This window comes from Dendrobates tinctorius, unplaced genomic scaffold (genome assembly GCF_039654945.1).
Source record: "Dendrobates tinctorius isolate UK_male_01 unplaced genomic scaffold, ASM3965494v1 ptg000104l, whole genome shotgun sequence".
Classification (NCBI taxonomy): Eukaryota; Metazoa; Chordata; class Amphibia; order Anura; family Dendrobatidae; genus Dendrobates; species Dendrobates tinctorius.
The window spans coordinates 17,119,748-17,137,929 of record NW_027361772.1 but is presented as its reverse complement, the minus strand read 5'-3'; the positions used below and the strand labels follow the sequence as shown (position 1 = coordinate 17,137,929).

The following is an 18,182-nucleotide window of genomic DNA, read 5'->3' as shown; positions in this document are numbered from 1 at the left end:
GTTCACCAGACCTCAGTGACGAAGGGGAAAATGAACTACCAACAGATTCCTGTGCAGAGCCGTTGCTCTGACAGGTGACATCATCGGGACCTGATTAGATCAGGTCCTAATGTTGTTAACCCTTTGCTATCTTCTAGATGCCGTGATCGCGGCATTTAGAAGATATCAGGAGGAGACCCCTGCTATTTTTACCTTTCAGACGCCCCCCGCAGTCAGATCAGCGTTGCCTGGCAGCCGGAGGTCACGTGATATCCTATGGCTCTGTCAGCTACAGTGGCTTGTTAGGCTCAGCCTGCAGCTGAGTCTAAGGGTACCGTTACACCTAGCGATGCACCAGCGATCCCGACCAGCGATATGACGCGGTCAGGATCGCTGGTGCATCGCTAGGTGGTCGCTAGTGAGCTGCCACACAGGCAAATCTCACCAGCGACATCGCTGGGGTCGGGGATCGCTACTTACCTGTCAGACGCGGCGATCCTGCGTCCTCCCGCCTGGCTCCACGCGTTGCTCGTCGGCGCCGCAGGAAGTGGCCGACGAGGAATGGTCCAGGAGCTTCTCGCGCAATCAGCGATAAGCAGCGGGGGAGCGGGTTGTAGGTAAGTATCAAATGCAGCGATATCGCTAGCAATATCGCTGCAACGTCACAAAATCGGTGACTTTACAGCGACATTGCTAGCGATATCGCAGTGTGTAACGGGGGCTTTACAAGCGATCTCCCTCTGCAGCACTGACAGGTATCTTGCAATGCAATACATGTGTATTGCATTGTAAGAGACCAGTGATCTGACAAATGAAAATTGAAGTCTCATACAGGGACTAAGTAGAATAGTAAAAAAAAAAAAGAAAAATGTTTTAAAACTATTAAAAAAAAAAAAAATCACAAAATAAATAAAAAAAAGAAAAAATATTAAACCAATAAATACATATATATATTTTTAAAAACAAAAAAAGTACATATATTTGGTATCGCCGTGTCCGGAAGGAGCCAACCTATAAAATGGTCACACTAGTTAACGCCTTCAGTGCACTTCATAAAAAGAAAAAAAAAAAAAGGCAGAAAAACCTTTGCTTTTTCATCATGTCGCCACACAAAAAGTAGAATACGACGCGATCAAAAAGTCATATCAAAATAAAAATGGTAGCAATGAAAACGTCATCTTGTCCCGCAAAAAACAAGCTGCCATCCAGCTCCAACAGCGGAAAAATAAAAAAGTTATAGCTTTCAGAATAAAGTGATGCAAAAACAATTATTTTTTCTATAAAATAGTTTTTATTGTGCAAAAACATCATAACGTAAAAAAAAATATATAAATGTGGTATCACTGTAATCGTACTGACCTGAAGAATAAAGCTGGCTTATTAATTTTACTACCCACAGAACGTCATTAAATAAAAAAAAATAAATTTCCAGAATTCCTGGCGTTTGATCATTCTGTCTCCCAAAAATCAGAATAGAAAGCGATCAAAAATTTTCATGTGCCCGAAAATGATACCAATAAAAACGTCAGCTCATTCCGCAAAAAACAAGCCATCACATGACTCTGTGGGCCAAAATATGGAAAAATTATAGCTCTCAAAATGTGGTGAGGCAAAAACTAGTTTTCGCAATAAAAAGCATTTTTTTTAGTGTGTGACAGCTGCCAAACATAAAAACGCGGTATAAATCTAGTATCGCTGTAATCGCACCGACTCGAAGAATAAAGTCACCTAATCACTAATACCGCACAAGGAACGGCATAAAAATAAACTACTTCTACACAGGCTATTGGTTTTTTCATTCTGCCTCCCAAAGATCGCAGTAAGGCTTGGCGCACATTTATCCTGCGCTCTGTGCTGAGCGCTTACACCAGGGTTTCTGTGTAAATCTCTGACTAGGCACATCAGGGGCTCTCCAAATGCAACATGACTTCCGCTGTCGATTCCAGCCAATTTTGCATTCCAAAAGTCAAATGGTGCTCCTTCCCTTTCAAGCCCTGCCGTGCACCCAAACAGTAGTATTGTCCCACATATAGGGTATCGGCGTGCTCAGGAGAAATTGCTCAACAAATTGTATGGAGCAATTTCACCTGTTACCCTTATGAAAATGCAAAATATAAAGCTAAAACAATTTTATTTGTGAAAAATGTTGCTTTTTTTATTTCCACGGCTCTATGTTATAAACTTCTGTGATGCATCGGTGGGTTCAAAGTGCTCAATACACATCTAGATAAGTTCCCTAAGGGCTCTAGTTTCCAAAATGGGGTCACTTGTTGGGGGTTTCCACTGTTTAGGCATGTCAGAGGCTCTCCAAACGCAACATGGCGTCCACTATCGATTCCAGCCAATTTTGCATTCCAAAAGTCAAATGGTGCTCCTTCCCTTTCAAGCCCTGCCGTGCGCCCAAACAGTAGTATTCTCCCACATATGGGGTATCGGCATGCTCAGGAGAAATTGCAAAGCAAAATGTATGGTCCATTTTCTCCTGTTACCCTTGTGAAAGTAAAAAAAAAAAAAAAAAAGGTCTAAAGGAAAATTTTTGTGAAAGAAAAGGAAATGTTTATTTTTTCCCTCCACATTCCATTCATTCTTGTGAAGCACCTGAGGGGTTAATAAACTTCTTGAATGTGGTTTTGAGTACCTTGAGGGGTGCAGTTTTTAGAATGGTGTCACTTTTGTGTATTTTTCTGTCATATAGGCCCCCCAAACTCACTTCAAATGTGAGGTGGTCCCTAAAAAAATGGTTTTGTAAATTTGGTTGTAAAAATGAGAAATCACTGGTCAACTTTTAACCCTTATAACTTACTAACAAAAAAAAAATTTGGTTCCAAAATTGTGCTGATGTAAAGTAAACATGTGGAAAATGTTACTTAAGTTTTTTGTGTGCCACATCTCGCTGGTTTAAGGACATAAAAATTCAAAGTTGGAAAATTGCAAAATTTTCTACATTTTCGCCAAAAGTCCGTTTTTTTCACAAATAAACGCAAGTTATATGAAAGAAATGTTACCACTATCATGAAGTACAATATGTCGTGAGAAAACAATGTCAGAATCACCGGGATCCATGGAAGCGTTCCAGAGTTACGACCTCACAAAGTGACACTGGTCAGAATTGATAAAATTGGCCCGGTCACGAAGGCAAAAACAGGCTCTGGTGCGAAAGGGTTAAAGGTGTCTTCAGTTTAGAAAACATACTGTACTTTATCGTATTTGGGGATTCTTAGTATTATAGGTTGAGGTTTTTGAGTTGTATTATTATTATTATAGCTCCATTTATTCCATGGCGCTTTACATGTGAGGAGGGGTATACATAATACATACAAGTACAATAATCTTAAAAAATACAAGTCACGCCTGGTACAGGAGGAGAGAGGACCCTGCCCGCGGGGCTCACAATCTACAAATATAATTGAGAAATCCTGACGTAGAGGACCTGTTTTGCCCAGCATTAGACCGAAATCACACTGACTTTTTTCTCGTACGCAGAAAATGAAGTGATTTTCATCAGTGTGCCCACTGATTCCAGTTTTCATCTGCTTTTGGTCTTCATAGCCTTTTTTTATCATCTGTTTCTGTTTTTTGGGAGAAAAAAACTTAAGGAGTTTTTCCAACATTCTGAAAAAAGAAAAGCAAATGAATGGTTTACGTGTGCTGTTAAATTTCATGGTCCGCTGGGTCCACAAATTGGACCCAAATCATATATGTAGCAGTGAAAAGGGTCATGTGTCTATGCGATCTATTAAAAAAGAAAAACAAAAATCAAATCACACAGGTACATCAAAACTGGAGCTGTAAATGGGGTCTTAAACGGATGACCCATTTTGCGCAGATGACACATTGTCTCTTTGGATTAGGCTGTCAGTTATAGTCTCAAATATTTTTTGGGACTCTATCAAGCCAAATAATTAAGACCATGTTTGTTTTGCAGCATGTACGGTACATTCAATTTAAAATGTTTGTCCGACACTGCTCATTTCCACCTCGGGAGGTGGGCGGCGTTGATGTTGTTGCACCAACAGTTACCTGCCAGGGCGTCAGGTATTGTGCACCTATTTTATTCGGGACACGTGCATGCTTCCTGTTGATGTTGCATGCGTCCTGGCAGGAATCTGGAAACACAACGCCTTTAGTACCCTTCATTTCCTAGTGTGGAAGCGAACAACCCATTTTAATGTCTTAGGCCGGTTTCACATTAGCGTTTACGGCCGCAGCGTTGGGCTGCGCACGGCCGCCGCTAAGCCCCACCCCTGTCAAGCCTCCGCCGGTAGCTCCGCCTACAGGCGCATGATGCTGCATGCGTCCCCTATCTTTATCACTGAGGACGCAGACCGTGCGCAGTATGCGTTTGGCGGCGCCTGCGTCCTTTTCACGGTGCGCCGAGCGCAACCAAATTGCAACAGGTTGCGTTTGGCGCTGGTCGGCGCACCGTCAAAAGGACGCAGGCGCCGCCAAAACGCATACTGCGCGCGGCCTGCGTCCTCAGTGATAAAGATAGGGGACGCATGCAGCGTCATGCGCCCGGAGGCAAGTCCTGATTTAACTTTTACTTTATAGGATAGCCTTACGTAGCGTTTCCGAGATTGCAATGGGATCTGGAAAATGCTGCTGTTCTAGTAACAGTCAGCCAGTGCAATGTTAGCAAGATCTGAAATGGAAAGCTGGTGGTGGGGAGGAGGATGTTCTGCTTTCATCCCTACCATACTCTATCATTACCTGTACTCTTCCTGTTTTAGCTGACGCCAGTGAGAAGGACCTTTCTGATCTAATTTCGGAGATGGAAATGATGAAGATGATAGGAAAGCACAAAAATATCATAAATCTTCTCGGAGCTTGTACACAAGATGGTAGGTTTTTGCAATAATGAACTTAACGTAACAAAAGCTAAATGTACTTTGAGCATGAAAATAATTAAAGGAGATATCTGGAACGATGGTTTGCTATTTTTTTTAGGTCCATAGTAAAAAAAACAAAAAATAAAAATATTCTTTCAGGTAGTTGCTACTTACCTGCCTGCTACCGATCTCTCCTTTTAGGCTCATAATAAAAAAAAATGCCCTGAATAACCATTTTAACAAACTTAAAATTAAATTTTAACTTTAAAAATATACTGTCAGTAAACTTACTATGCAGGTAACCTCTTTATTTGGAGAAGAGGAGCCCATGGCTTAGGTTTGTCCTCTTTCCCAAAGGGAGCGTACACCTACCCATTTTTCACAAGCAGCACTATAGAATTAAAAGAACTGTTCCGTGTCATTCCTTTCAAAAATAGTAGTAAAGGGGTAATAGCAGCCGGTCCCTAAGCCTTTGGCATAGGTTTGTGGTGGTGTTAACGATCACCCAGCAGGGGTTTGTGTTATCTACATCTTATTACAATGCTGTACAGTTTCATGCCAAATTTTGTTTTTATTCCATAAATGTTTATTTCATATGTTGTATTTTTTTGCTGGTAAACAATGGTTGTATATATAATATTTTAAGAATAACTAATTTTAGTTTTTGACCCAATGCAATCAATATCACTAGGTGAATCCGAACTCATTTTGGTGCTGTAAAAGAGAGTCTATTAGCACAAATTGACTGTTCAAACCAAGCACAAACACGTGATGCACCCATGGCGAGGCCAAACAGTTGCACATTTCTACCTAAATGATTTTAAATTATCTACACCTTTCGATTGCTCTTGTTAAAGCCAAAGCTGTCCATTAAAGGGAATCTGTCACCCTTTTTAGCCCCTATTAGCTGCCGGCATAGACATCAGGGGCTTATCTACAGCATTCTGTAATGCTGTAGATAAGCCCCCGATGTAACTTGAAAGAGAAGAAAAACACGTTATATTATACTCACCAAGGTGGGCGGGCCGGTCCGATGGGTGTCGCCGTCCCGTCCGGCGCCTCCCTTCTTCATACGATGACGTCCTCTTCTCCCGTTCTGTAATGGCTCCGGCGCACTGCTCTGCCCTGTTGAGGGCAGAGCAGAGTCCTGCAGTGCGCAGGCGTCGGTAGAGGTCTGGCGCCTGCGCACTGCAGAATTCTGCTATGCCCTCAACAGGGCAGAGCAATGCGCCTGCTACGGAGCCATTACAGGACGGGAGAAGAGGACGTCATCGTATGAAGAAGGGAGGCGCCGGACGGGACATTACAGAATGCTGTAGATAAGCCCCCTTGATGTCTGTGCCGGCAGCCAATAGGGGCTAAAAAGGGTGACAGATTCCCTTTAAGAAAATGGGGTGGAGATAGATGGAAAACAAGTAAGTTGGAAGGTGCACGGAACCATTTTTGTGCACTGAGCATCCATGTTTGAACAGTCATTCTGTGCTGATTGACTCCCTTTAAAAGAGGACCGTTCACTGAAATTTAAAATTATCTCCTCCAATTGATGCTTCTCCAATGATTCTGGAACAGGTTTCCTTTTTCTTCTGTGCCCCTCCATTTGAATGTTATTCCCCACAAAAATTAAGATGCAAATTTTCACTTCAACCAACGGGGCATAAACTACAGAACTTCTAGGTAGGAGTTTCCTTTTTCTCCTTTGATGCTGGCCAATCAAAACATGACAACGCCCACAGAAGTTCTGTGGTATACACCCAGTTGGATGGAGGGAAAATTTTTCTTGTTTTCCGGGGTACGGCAAAACTTTGGAGTGGAGAGGCACAAAAGAAAAACTGTTCCACAATCATTGGAGGGGGTAGTCCATTTAAATGAAAAAATCCAGTGGAAGGCTCTTTTTTGGGATGAAATACCCAGGCATCTTCATTGAATGTCCTTGAAGCTTTAAAGGGGGGTTATCAAGGACTATACTTAGCTTTTAGGCCCATAGAAGAAAAAAAATAAGAGGCAGGTAAATGCTAACTACCTGCCTGTTCTGTTAAGCGCCAATCTATGCCATCTCAGAGCAGTCACAGACCGCTCCTGCCGATTCTGTGGCTTCTGCTGATGTCACATCAATAGAGCAGCAGCTTCTCTTGTGCCCTACTCAGTTGACGGGGCGTGACTGCCGATGTTGTGATGATTGACAGCTGGCTTCTTGCTGTCTACCTGTGGGAAGCTGGCTGTCAAATCGGCATGATGCTGGCAGTCATGCCCCATCGACAGAACAGCCTGGAAGAGGAAGAGCTGCTCTGTTCATGTGGACGATGAATTGATGACAGGAGCAGTCAGTGACCGCTCTGAGCCGTGGCCTAATAGAACAGGCAGGTAGTTAGCAACTATAGGTGCTTCTCACTAAATTAGAATATCATCAAAAAGTTAATTTATTTCAGTTCTTCAATACAAAAAGTGAATCTTATATGCTATAGAGTCATTACACACAGAGTGATCCATTTCACGTGTTTATTTCTTAGTGTTGATGATTGACTTACAGCCAATGAAAAGCCAAAAGTCATTATCTCAATAAATTAGAATAATTAGCAAAAAAAAAAACCTGCAAAGGCTTCCTAAGCATTTAAAAAGGTCCTTTATGCTGATTCAGTAGCTCCAAAAGACAGAAGAAGAAAAGGCAGCAATGTATTTACCTGCCTAGGCCTCCAGCCAAATGCACTTCAGGGTGCAGCAGGCCCATGTGGTTAAGATGGCAGTAACACAGGTGCAAAAATACTGATGACAGCCACTCACTACCTACCAATCCATGGAGGAGGTGGCTGCTTAGTGTATGATTGCACAATGAGGACTTGTATGTAGCACTGTTCACACAGTGGAGATGCACAGCATCCATGTTACCAGCCTATTAGTGACGCCCTTCTATTAGATCAGGCGGGCTGCCCAGCGCTATCAAGATGCATCCCATGTGAATCTTATATATTATAGAGTCATTACACACAGAGTGACCTATTTCATGTGTTTATTTCTGTTAATGTTGATGATTATGACTTACAGCCAATGAAAACCCAAAACCCAAAAAACACCTGCAAAGGCTTCCTAAACGTTTAAAAAGGCCCTTAGGCTGTTTTAGTAGCTCCACAATCATGGGGAAGACTGCTGACTTGACAGATGTCCAGAAGGCAATTATTGACCACAAGGAGGGTAAGACACAAAAGGTCATTGCTGAAGAAGGTGGCTGTTCAAGAGTGCTGTATCCAAGCATATTAATGGATAATTGAGTGGATGGAAAAATTGTGATAGAAAAAGGTGCACAAGCATCCGGGATAACCGCAGCCTTGAAAGGATTAACAAAAGGCCATTCAAAAACTTGGGGGAAATTCACAAGGAGTGGACTGCTGCTGGAGTCATTGCTTCAAGAGCCACCACACACAGATGTATCCAGGACATGGGCAACAAGTGTCGCATTCCTTGTGTCAAGCCACTCGTGATCAATAGACAACGCCAGAAACATCTTACCTGGGCCAAGGAGAAAAAGATCTGGACTGTTGCTCAGTGGTCCAAGGTGTTGTTTTCAGATTAAAGTAAATTTTGCATTTCATTTGGAAATCAAGGTCCCAGAGTCTGGAGGAAGAGTGGAGAGGCCACAATCCAAGCTGCTGGAGATGAAGTTTCCACAATCAGTGATGGTTTGGGGAGCCATGTCATCTGCTGGTGTAGGTCCGCTGTGTTTTATCAAGACCAAAGTCACCGCAGCCATGTACAAGGAAATTTTAGAGCACTTCATGCTTCCCTCTGCCGACAAGCTTATAGAAGATGGAAATTTCATTCTCCAGCAGGACGTGGCACCTGTCCACACTGCCAAAAGTACCAATACCTGGTTTACAAACAACAAACAGTATCACTGTGCTTGATTGGCCAGCAAACTCGCCTGACCTTAACCCCATAGAGAATCTATGGAGTATTGTCAAGAGGAAGATGAGACACCAGACCCAACAATGCAAGCTCAAGGCTGCTATCAAAGCAACCTGGGCTTCCATAACACCTCAGCAGGCCAGAGCCTGATTACCTCCATGCCACGCCGTATTGATGCAGTAATTGATGCAAAAGGAGCCCGACCAAGTATTGAGTGCATTTACTGAATATACATTTCAGTAGACCAACATTTCAGATTTTAAAATCATTTTTCAAGGTGGTGTTATAAAGTATTCTAATTTCCTGAGATAATGACTTTTGGGTTTTCATTGGCTGTAAGTCATAATCATCAACATTAACAGAAATAAACACGTGAAATAGATCACTCTGTATGTAATTACTTTATATAATGAGTTTCACTTTTTATATTGAAGAACTGAAATTAACTTTTTGATGATATTCTAATTTAGTGAGAAACCCCTGTACCTGCCTGTTTATTTTTTGCATTGGGACCCAGAATAAAGCTAATTTAGTCCTGGATAACCCTTGTAATAGTTTTAGACCAATCAAATGTAATCTTTTTGAGAGCATAGGGAAAGTTGCTGTATGATAGACTGCAAAATATAAAACCAGATTGTAAGGATCTTTGCAAATTCTCGGAAGATGATACTTCAGGCAAGACAGAATTTTTTTTTTTCCGAAAGTTAAGATATACTTCTATCCAGATAGATCTCTTCACTCCCGACTGATTCTTGTCTTGGTTTGGTTTTCTAGGTCCTCTATATGTGATTGTAGAATATGCCTCTAAAGGCAACTTGCGTGAATACTTGCGTGCACGACGACCACCAGGCATGGAGTATTGCTACAACCCTAGCTGTGCCCCTGAAGAGTTGCTTTCCTTCAAAGATTTGGTCTCCTGTGCCTATCAGGTGGCTCGGGGCATGGAGTATTTGGCTTCTAAAAAGGTATTTTACAAATGCTGTGGGCAAAAAAAGTACGTTTAAAACCTTTCCTAGGCTCAAATATTTTCTGAGACTTTTTTTTGTTAGATTATTCAATATAATATATGCACTACTTACATATTGTGCAGTGTATTTAATGCCTTTTCAAGGTTCTGTTGTGTACGTGTAGTCCATCTCCCGACACCTTAGAATTAATTGCCGGTTTTACACTTTTATGTGCAGTGCATTCATAGAGACCTAGCAGCACGTAACGTTCTCGTCACAGAAGATAACGTCATGAAGATTGCAGATTTTGGCCTCGCTCGGGATATCCATCACATTGACTATTACAAAAAGACAACAAACGTAAGAGTTTTAGTAAAGTATTTTACAATTAGAGTTGTGCGTCAGTCATATGCCACCACTATATCTTCCATATGAAACACAGAAAAACACAGTAAAACAAACGTATAAAAATACTCTGTTGTAAAGAAATAACCGTAAACAGCAAGTGCTAGTAAAAAGATAAGAAACAGGATATTTGGTTGATACTTTTTTTGCAAAAAATGTATACTAAGCCGCTCTACCAATGTCACGGTATACCCATCTCAGAGCAGTCCTATCCAATGTATTTAAAAACCTGACCATGTGTATAGTACCTATATGAGCAGGATTCAGAAAGGTAATGTCCGATGTGGATACACTGCAGAGGACGGCCTTTATGTGCATGGGCCACAAGGGAGGGGTGGAAAACCTCCCTAATCTTGCAAAAACAAGAAACCAATTAAATACAAACACATGGGCCATGCACACAGTGAACAAGTCTGTAGGACAATGTTCACACCACCAAAAGACTGAAACACAGAAAAGCACAGTAAAGCAAACGTATAAAAATACTCTGTAGTAAAGAAGTAACGGTAAACAGCAAACATATGTCAGTTTTTTTACTCCCATATAGCATCCGTTTTATACGCTCCTCCACATTGAAATTGCGACACCAATAAGTCGTGAAATTATGGAAATCACAGGATGGATAGACATGTTAGCGATCTGCAAATAATGAAAATGTTATTCAGTATCAAGTATGAACGCCACGTGCAGAAATCCCTGCAATTAGAGCCTTGGCAGCTATCAATGAGGTTAATAATGGTTGCCTGAGAAATGTTCATACTGCTAAGTGCACTTGGGCAAATCATGAAAATCTGCTGCTGGCAGCTTCCTTTGCAATTTCCCACCAATGTGCTTGTTAAGGCCGTGCAGGCTGCTCACAGCAATGTCATGTTGAAAATTGGCTCCAAGTACACTTTGGACAAGTGTCCATGCCACTGGTTCCACAACCAAATCAATGTAACTACGAAGTTTTAGTCACCTGCAATTAGGACGAAAGGGATCTGGCTATCATACTTTGTTATCCCACAGCATAATCCCGGGAGTAGGACCGGTTTATCATTCCCTCATGAAGGCCTTTTTATGATGTTGGGCAAGTGGTTTCTAGACCAATCTGTGGTTATCTTTGCGTTCAACACAAAAACAGGACTCCTCCCTGATGAGGATAAACATCTATTGCATGTGTAGAGAGGGGGGAAATAGTCAGCTCACCGTATATCTGGCTCTTGGTAGTCAAAGGAGTCCACACATGGAGCAGTTCTGGTCTTGGGCGTTTCTTTAGACAGAAATAGATAGGAATGTTCTCCAGCATAGCTAGGAAAAAAAGTTTATTAAGTACTTGTTTTAAAAAAGGACATTTCTCTATCGCTTCATTGGGGGACACAGAGACCATGGGTGTATGCTGCTGCCACTAGGAGGCTGACACTATGCAAATAAGAAAGTTAGCTCCTCCGCAGTATACACCTCACCGACAGGAAGTAAGATATCCAGTTTTAGCTTAGTGTCAGTAGGAGGTGGACACGGGTCTTTCATTAGACCCATATCTACCTCGATGTGCGTCGTTTCTTTTCAGGTTTTCCGGAGGGATTCAGAGTGAACAGTCACATCTGTAGTCCCACAAAGAGACTGTGAGTACGGCGTGTACTGCCACCCCGTATCCTCACAGCTCTCCGCAGCAGGACCAGCAGCCTTCCAGGCGGACGCCAACACGAATACGTGTCAGCGATTCAGATGGTCCTTGTCGTCCGTCTCCCACCCACTCGCCTACCAGAGCCTGTCGGTTGGATGAGGCGCGGACATACTTCAATCCAGGACAAGCAAGGTACCTTTATTCAGCAGGTAAGTATTGGGCCCCATTCGCCTCAGACGGCACGGTCGCAGCTACAGCGTATTCTTTGGAGTGGGGCTGCGGTAGCGCTGCGGGCTTCCGTGGCCGTCCCGCGCCTCCAGGCAGCCACCACATTTGCCCTACAGCCCGCTCCCTTCACCCCGGCCAGGATTCTCTCGGCAGCGTTCATGCTGACAGGCGGCTGCTGCTATTAATTTAGGCCCCGGCTTCGCTTTGGGCCTACTACAGCGTCGCGGCCACGCCCCCCGCCGTCATTCTCAGGCGAGTTTCTCTCCCACCCATCCTAGGCCCGCCCACCGCCTCTCCTCCTGCTCCTAGCGCCCTGACTTATGCACAACGCAGCGCTCAGCCCACCTTTTCCAGCGGGCGGTACCTTTCTCAGCGAGGCGGTTAGCTCCGCCCATCGTCTTCTCTGAAAGAGCGCGCTTCTCCCTCAGTCTCCTCTGGCGGCCGCCATTTTCACTGACCTGTCAGCCGGACACCGTCAGCCGGACTCTGCACGCGACCCTGCAAATCCACAAGCTGCGCAGCATCGCTTGCTGGGGTTATCCACAGGACTATGGACCGTGAGTAGCTCTGCTTCTGCAGACTGACACCCTCCTCCCTGTCCCCCAACCTTCCATTACACCTTCAGTGACTGTCCCTTCATTATGTCTTGCTCTGCCTCGACTGCAGCAATTCCATTCAACCTGCCGCCCAGGAGCCCCCTATGGCTACCCGTGAGAGTGAACCCCCCATTCCTGGCTGGGCTTCTTCTCTCTCACAATCGGTGGCGGTTCTTACTAAGGTGTCTCAGTCCCTAGTTGCCGTTCTTGATAAGCTGCCCCTGGACACTTCTACAGTATCCAGCAGGGCACAAGAGGTTCCATCCGAGCCAGCGACCATGAGCCGCAAAAGCCCAGGCAGGATCTCCGGCCGGAATCCTCCCCTCGCCCCATCTCTCCTCATAGTACTTCCCACGAATCTGGCGAAGCGTACTCGGATGCGCCATCCGAAGAGATTTTAGAGCTGGATTCGGACCAGGACGCGGACATGAAGGTTACGGTACAGAACCTCATTGCTGCGACTTACCACACTTTCGAAATCACGGACTCCCCTGCAAAACCCTCAGATCAGGAGGTTTCGTTCAGACGGGCAGAAACACCTTTCCAGAGTCTTCGCCCCACACTCTGAGTTTGGCAAGCTCTTTACCAGGGAGACAGAAAATCCGACCAGGCACTTTCAAAGAGGGAAGCACCTCGGCGTGCTGTATCCATTTTCTAAAGGAGCTCACCGACAATTGGTCGGCGTCTCCCTCTATAGACGCTCCTGTGTCCAGACTATCTAACAACACGGTCATCCCGATTTCATGTGTGGCGTCTCTGAAGGATTCTAATGATAGGATCATAGAATCCTTAGCAAAGTCAGCGTTCGAAGCGGCTGCGATGGCGCTGAGCCCTGCCTTCGCTTCAACTTGGATAGCTAAAGCCATAGCTACTTGGGCGGTGGATCTCCACCAGGGCATTTTAGATAAAGCCCAACCAGAGCGTTTGGCTGAGATAGCCAACTAAATCTCCCATGCAGGGGATTATCTGGTCTCGGCCTCCTTGGTTGCTGCATCTAGCGCAGCTCAAGCATCCAGCAACGTGGTAGCAATCCGGCGTACATTTTGGCTCAAGGCTTGGCAGGCGGATGTGTCTTCAGAAAAGTCCCTTACCAATCTGCCTTTTCAGGGAGCGCGTCTTTTCGAATCCCAGCTGGACCAGATTATTAAGGACGCCACTGGAGGCACAAGCTCTCTTCTCCCTCAGTCCAAGCCTCGTAGACCTCCTCCAAGGCGTCAGTTTCGGCCCTTTCGGTCCTTCCGCTGCTTCGCGACGGCAGAAACCTTTTCCAGCCAACAAAGGCCGCAAGCACGCCAGGATAGCAAGAAGGTCTTCTTTAGGCCCACTCCCTCCTGGCTATCTCACTCCTCCCAGGGCATATCCTCCAGGTCTAGAACTGGATTGTCCACATCAGCATGACTATCAACGAAACCCCGAGGCGCCTTCACAACTTGGCGGTCGACTCCTTTTCTTCAGAGACGTCTAGCTTGCCTCAGTAGAAGACTCTTGGGTCGGGGAGGTTGTATCCTCAGGATACAAGATAGAGTTCGCTTCTCGGCCCCGGGATCGTTTCTTCGAGTCCCGACCTCCATAAGACCCTGCCTTAGATCCGGGTTTCTTTGCATCCATCGCTTCCCTCCTCCGTTCCGGGGTGATTGTGCCCGTTCCCGAGTCAGAACGTTTTACGGTTTTATTCAAACCTGTTTGTAGTACCAAAAAAAAATAAGGGGGCGGCGCGGTCCAGCCCATCCTGGACCTCAAGTTACTGAACAGGAGGGTCCGCCTACAACATTTCAGGATGGAGTCACTTCGTTCAGTAATCGCTTCCATGGAAGCGCAGGAATTCATGTGCTCAATAGACATTCAACATGCCTATCTGCATGTGCCCATCCTTTCCGGGCATCAGAAATTCCTGCATTTCGAATTTCACCAGGTCCTCTACCAGTTTGTCGCACTGCCGTTCGGTCTCGCCACCGCACCCAGAGTATTTACAAAGATCGTGGCGGCGTTGATCGCCTTGTTGAGGATCAGAGGTCTCGCCCTCTTTCCGTACCTCGATGACATTCTAATCAAGGCTTCGTTTTTTCACCAGACTCTCCAAAGTCTTCCCATCATTCTCGACACCCTGTCCAATTTAGGGTGGCTCGTCAACAAACGATGTCCTGCCTTGTTCCGACACAACGTCTTGTGTTTCTAGGCCTATTGTTCGACACCCGTCGATCGAGGGTTTTTCTCCCACTAGAGAAAATGATCTCTCTGCGGCGAGATGTACGGTCGCTGCAGAGCACACGGCTTCCATCTCTCCGATCAGCCATGAAAGTCTTGGGTAAGATGGTGGCGATGGCCGAAGCGGTTCCCTTTGCCCAATTTCACTCAAGACCGCTTCAACAAGCCATCCTGTCTCGGTGGAACAGGTCTGTCCTTTCCCTGGATCGGCCAATTCACCTTTCGCCCGGGTCAAACAATCCCTCAATTGGTGGCTGGCGTCACCTCTTTTCTCTGGGCAGGTAATTCCTTCCGATTCACTAGCAGATTGTGACAACGAATGCCAGTCTTTTAGGCTGGGATACAGTGTTTCGCAATCACGCTGTTCAGGGTCGGTGGTCGACTCAATACACAACTCTGCCTATCAACGTCCTCAAGATACGGGCGATTTACCTGTCTCTCATTCACTGGGAAAAGCTTCTCAGGGGTCTGCAATCCAAATTCAGACAGACAATGCCACAGCGGTGGAATATGTCAATCTCCAAGGGGGTCACGAAGTTCCTCAGCTCTAGCGGAAGTGTCCAAGATTCTTCACTGGGCAGAGGTATCAGTCCCAGCGATTTCTGCGGTGCACATTCCCGGCGTGGACAACTGGACCGCTGTTTTTCTCAGCCGCGAGGCCTCGCAGCGGGAGAGTGGTCCTTACATCCGGACGTCTTTCATCAGCTTTGCCGTCGTTGGGGGACTCCAGACGTAGATCTGCTGGCGTCTCGCCTAAACAGCAAAGTCCCACAGTTCGTATCCAGGGCCCGAGATCCTCTCGCAGTGGGCGCCGATGCTCTGACCATTCCATGGTCTCAGTTTGAGCTCCCCTACCTTTTCCCTCCCCTTCCTCTTCCCAAATTGTTGAAGAAAATCAAGGCGGTAGGGGTTCCGGTAATCATCGTCGCTCCTGATTGGCCCAGAAGATCTTGGTTTGCGGCCATCGTCAACCTGCTCGCGGACGCCCCCTGGAAGCTTCCAGACAGAGCAGATCTGCTGTCTCAGGGTCCGATTTGCCACCCTAATTCTCAGCTGCTCTATTTAACGGCATGGCTGTTGAGATCGCGGTTGTGAAACGGTCAGGTTTTTCGGAACGGATTATTCAGACCATGATCCGGGCTAGAAAGCCTTCGTCTTCCAAAATTTATTATCGTACGTGGAAGGCCTATTTCACTTGGAGCGAGGCCAATCACATTCCGCCCATGTCCTTTTTCATTCCCTTCTGTCCTGGCGTTCCTCCAGACAGGCCTTGATGCAGGCCTTGCCCTCAGCTTTTTAAAAGGTCAAGTTTCGGCGCTTTCCATTCTGTTCCAGAAGACGTTGGCCTCCCATCCGCAGGTCAAGACCTTCCTTCAGGGGTGGCTCATGCGGCACCTCCGTACCGCACGCCTGTGGATCCATGGGATCTTAATCTGGTTCTCGAGGTTCTGCAAGGTCCACCCTTCCAACCTCTCAGGGAAGTTTCCCTATCCCTTCTCTCCTGGAAAGTGGCAACCAGGAAGGCAATCGCCTCCATCCAGCGCATGTCGGAATTGATGGCACTTTCTTGTCGCTCCCCTTTCTTGGTACCCCACCAGGATAAGGTGGTCCTGCGGCCTCCGCCCTCTTTCCTTCCTAAGGTGGTGTCCACTTTCCACCTGTATGAGGATATTGTTCTCCCGTCCTTTTGGCCAGGTCCAACTCATCCTCTTGAACGCTCCTTGAACAAGCTAGACCTGGTCAGGGCGATGAAAGTCTACCTCGCTAGGACGACACCCTTGCGGAACACAGTCTCTATCTTCGTCATTCCAGATGATGCGTGGAAAGGTCAGCCGTCCTTCAAGGCTACTATTGCTCGCTGGATCAGATCGGCAATTTTGGAAGCCTACCGTATCAAGCATCGAGTGGTCCCTCCTGGAATTAGAGCTCACTCTACCCGGGCAGTGAGTGCCTCCTAGGCGGTGCACCACACAGCTTCTGCTCTGCAGCTTTGCAAAGCTGCAACCTCGTCATCTGTTCACACGTTTGTGAAATTCTACAGGGTCCACACCTACGCTTCGGCGGATGCCAGCCTAGGAAGAAGGATCCTGCAGGCAGCGGTGGTGAGTCCGCTGGCCTGATGGAAGTTTGATTTCCCTCCCCAGGGACTGCTTTGGGGACGTCCCATGGTCTCTGTGTCCCCCAATGAAGCGATAGAGAAAACAGCATTTTTGGGTTGCTTACCGTAAAATCTGTTTCTCGGAGCCTTCATTGGGGGACACAGCACCCTCCCATGTTTTACAACTCCTGTTATTGCTATGTGTTTTAGGTTTACAGTTGAGTTGTCTGTTTATTCTCTATTCTGTTGCTTCTCCTACTGCTTTCTCACTAACTGGATATCTTACTTCCTGTCGGTGAGGTGTATACTGCGGAGGGGGAGCTAACTTTCTTATTTGCTTAGTGTCAGCCTCCTAGTGGCAGCAGCATACACCCATGGTCTCTGTGTCCCCCAATGAAGGCTCCGAGAAAGAGATTTTACGGTAAGCAACCCAAAAATCCTGTTTTTGACAACACAAGGGGGGGTGTAGGGAAGTTGGACTGACGGACAGATCTGCCTGTAGTGAGAGGCAGAGGGGTAGGTGTGAAAGCGCTGAGATAAAGAGAAAGGGTGCCGTATTATAGTTTGACCATTAGAGGGCAGGGGAGAGTGTAAGGCTAGTTTCACATTAGCGCTTTTGAGCGCAGCGACGGCCTGTGCACGGTCGCCACTAATCCCCGCCCCCTGCCGCGCCTCCGCCGGTAGCTACGCCTACCGGCGCATGACGCTGCATGCGTCCCCTATCTTTATCACTGGGGGCGCAGGCCATGCGCAGTATGCGTTTGGCGGCGCATGCGCCTTTTTGACGGTGCGCCGAGCGCAACCAAACTGCAGCAGGTTGCGTTTGGCGCAGGTCGGCGCACCGTCAAAAGGACGCATGCGCCGCCAAACGCATACTGCGCACGGCTTGCGCCCCCAGTGATAAAGATAGGGGATGTAGGACGCATGCAGCGTCATGCGCCGGTAGGCGGAGCTACCGGCGGAGGCGCGGCAGGGGGCGGGGCTTAGCGGCGGCCGTGCACAGGCCGTCGCTGCGCTCAAAAGCGCTAATGTGAAACTAGCCTAAGAGTGGGACAGAATAACTGCCATTGGTCAGAGAAACTGTCAGGTGATAGTGGGCGGAGCTGCCAGGACTGGGAGTATAAAAGGCTGAGGGAAGGTTCTGGAAAGTCCAGTCAATTTTCCTCCATCCTACATTTGGCGTAGTCGGCAGGATTCTTGCCGCAAATACAAAACCTTAAGCGGCAAGGCTGCCACCTAGTACTAAAGGACGCCAAGCTGTACGGGGTGAAGAATTTTATATTTTCCTGTGGATTACAATTTGGGACTGTGCTTCGGATTGCTGGCTGTCAATAAGTGAAACCGGAGCAGAAAAGTGTTCCGTCAAAATGGCTGTGGCATTTCAGCGTCAGG

General features: G+C 46.4%; 1 protein-coding gene across 1 annotated transcript in view; it reads left to right on the top strand.

The window, feature by feature from the left end:
- FGFR1 (fibroblast growth factor receptor 1) overlaps positions 1-18,182 on the top strand; it is a 120,131-nt gene that overhangs the window by 93,127 nt on the left and 8,822 nt on the right. The window contains exons 12-14 of the mRNA XM_073588839.1: positions 4,710-4,820; positions 9,480-9,670; positions 9,890-10,012. Of these exons, the coding sequence (XP_073444940.1) occupies positions 4,710-4,820; positions 9,480-9,670; positions 9,890-10,012 (425 nt within the window). The remainder of the gene's footprint in view (positions 1-4,709; positions 4,821-9,479; positions 9,671-9,889; positions 10,013-18,182) is intronic.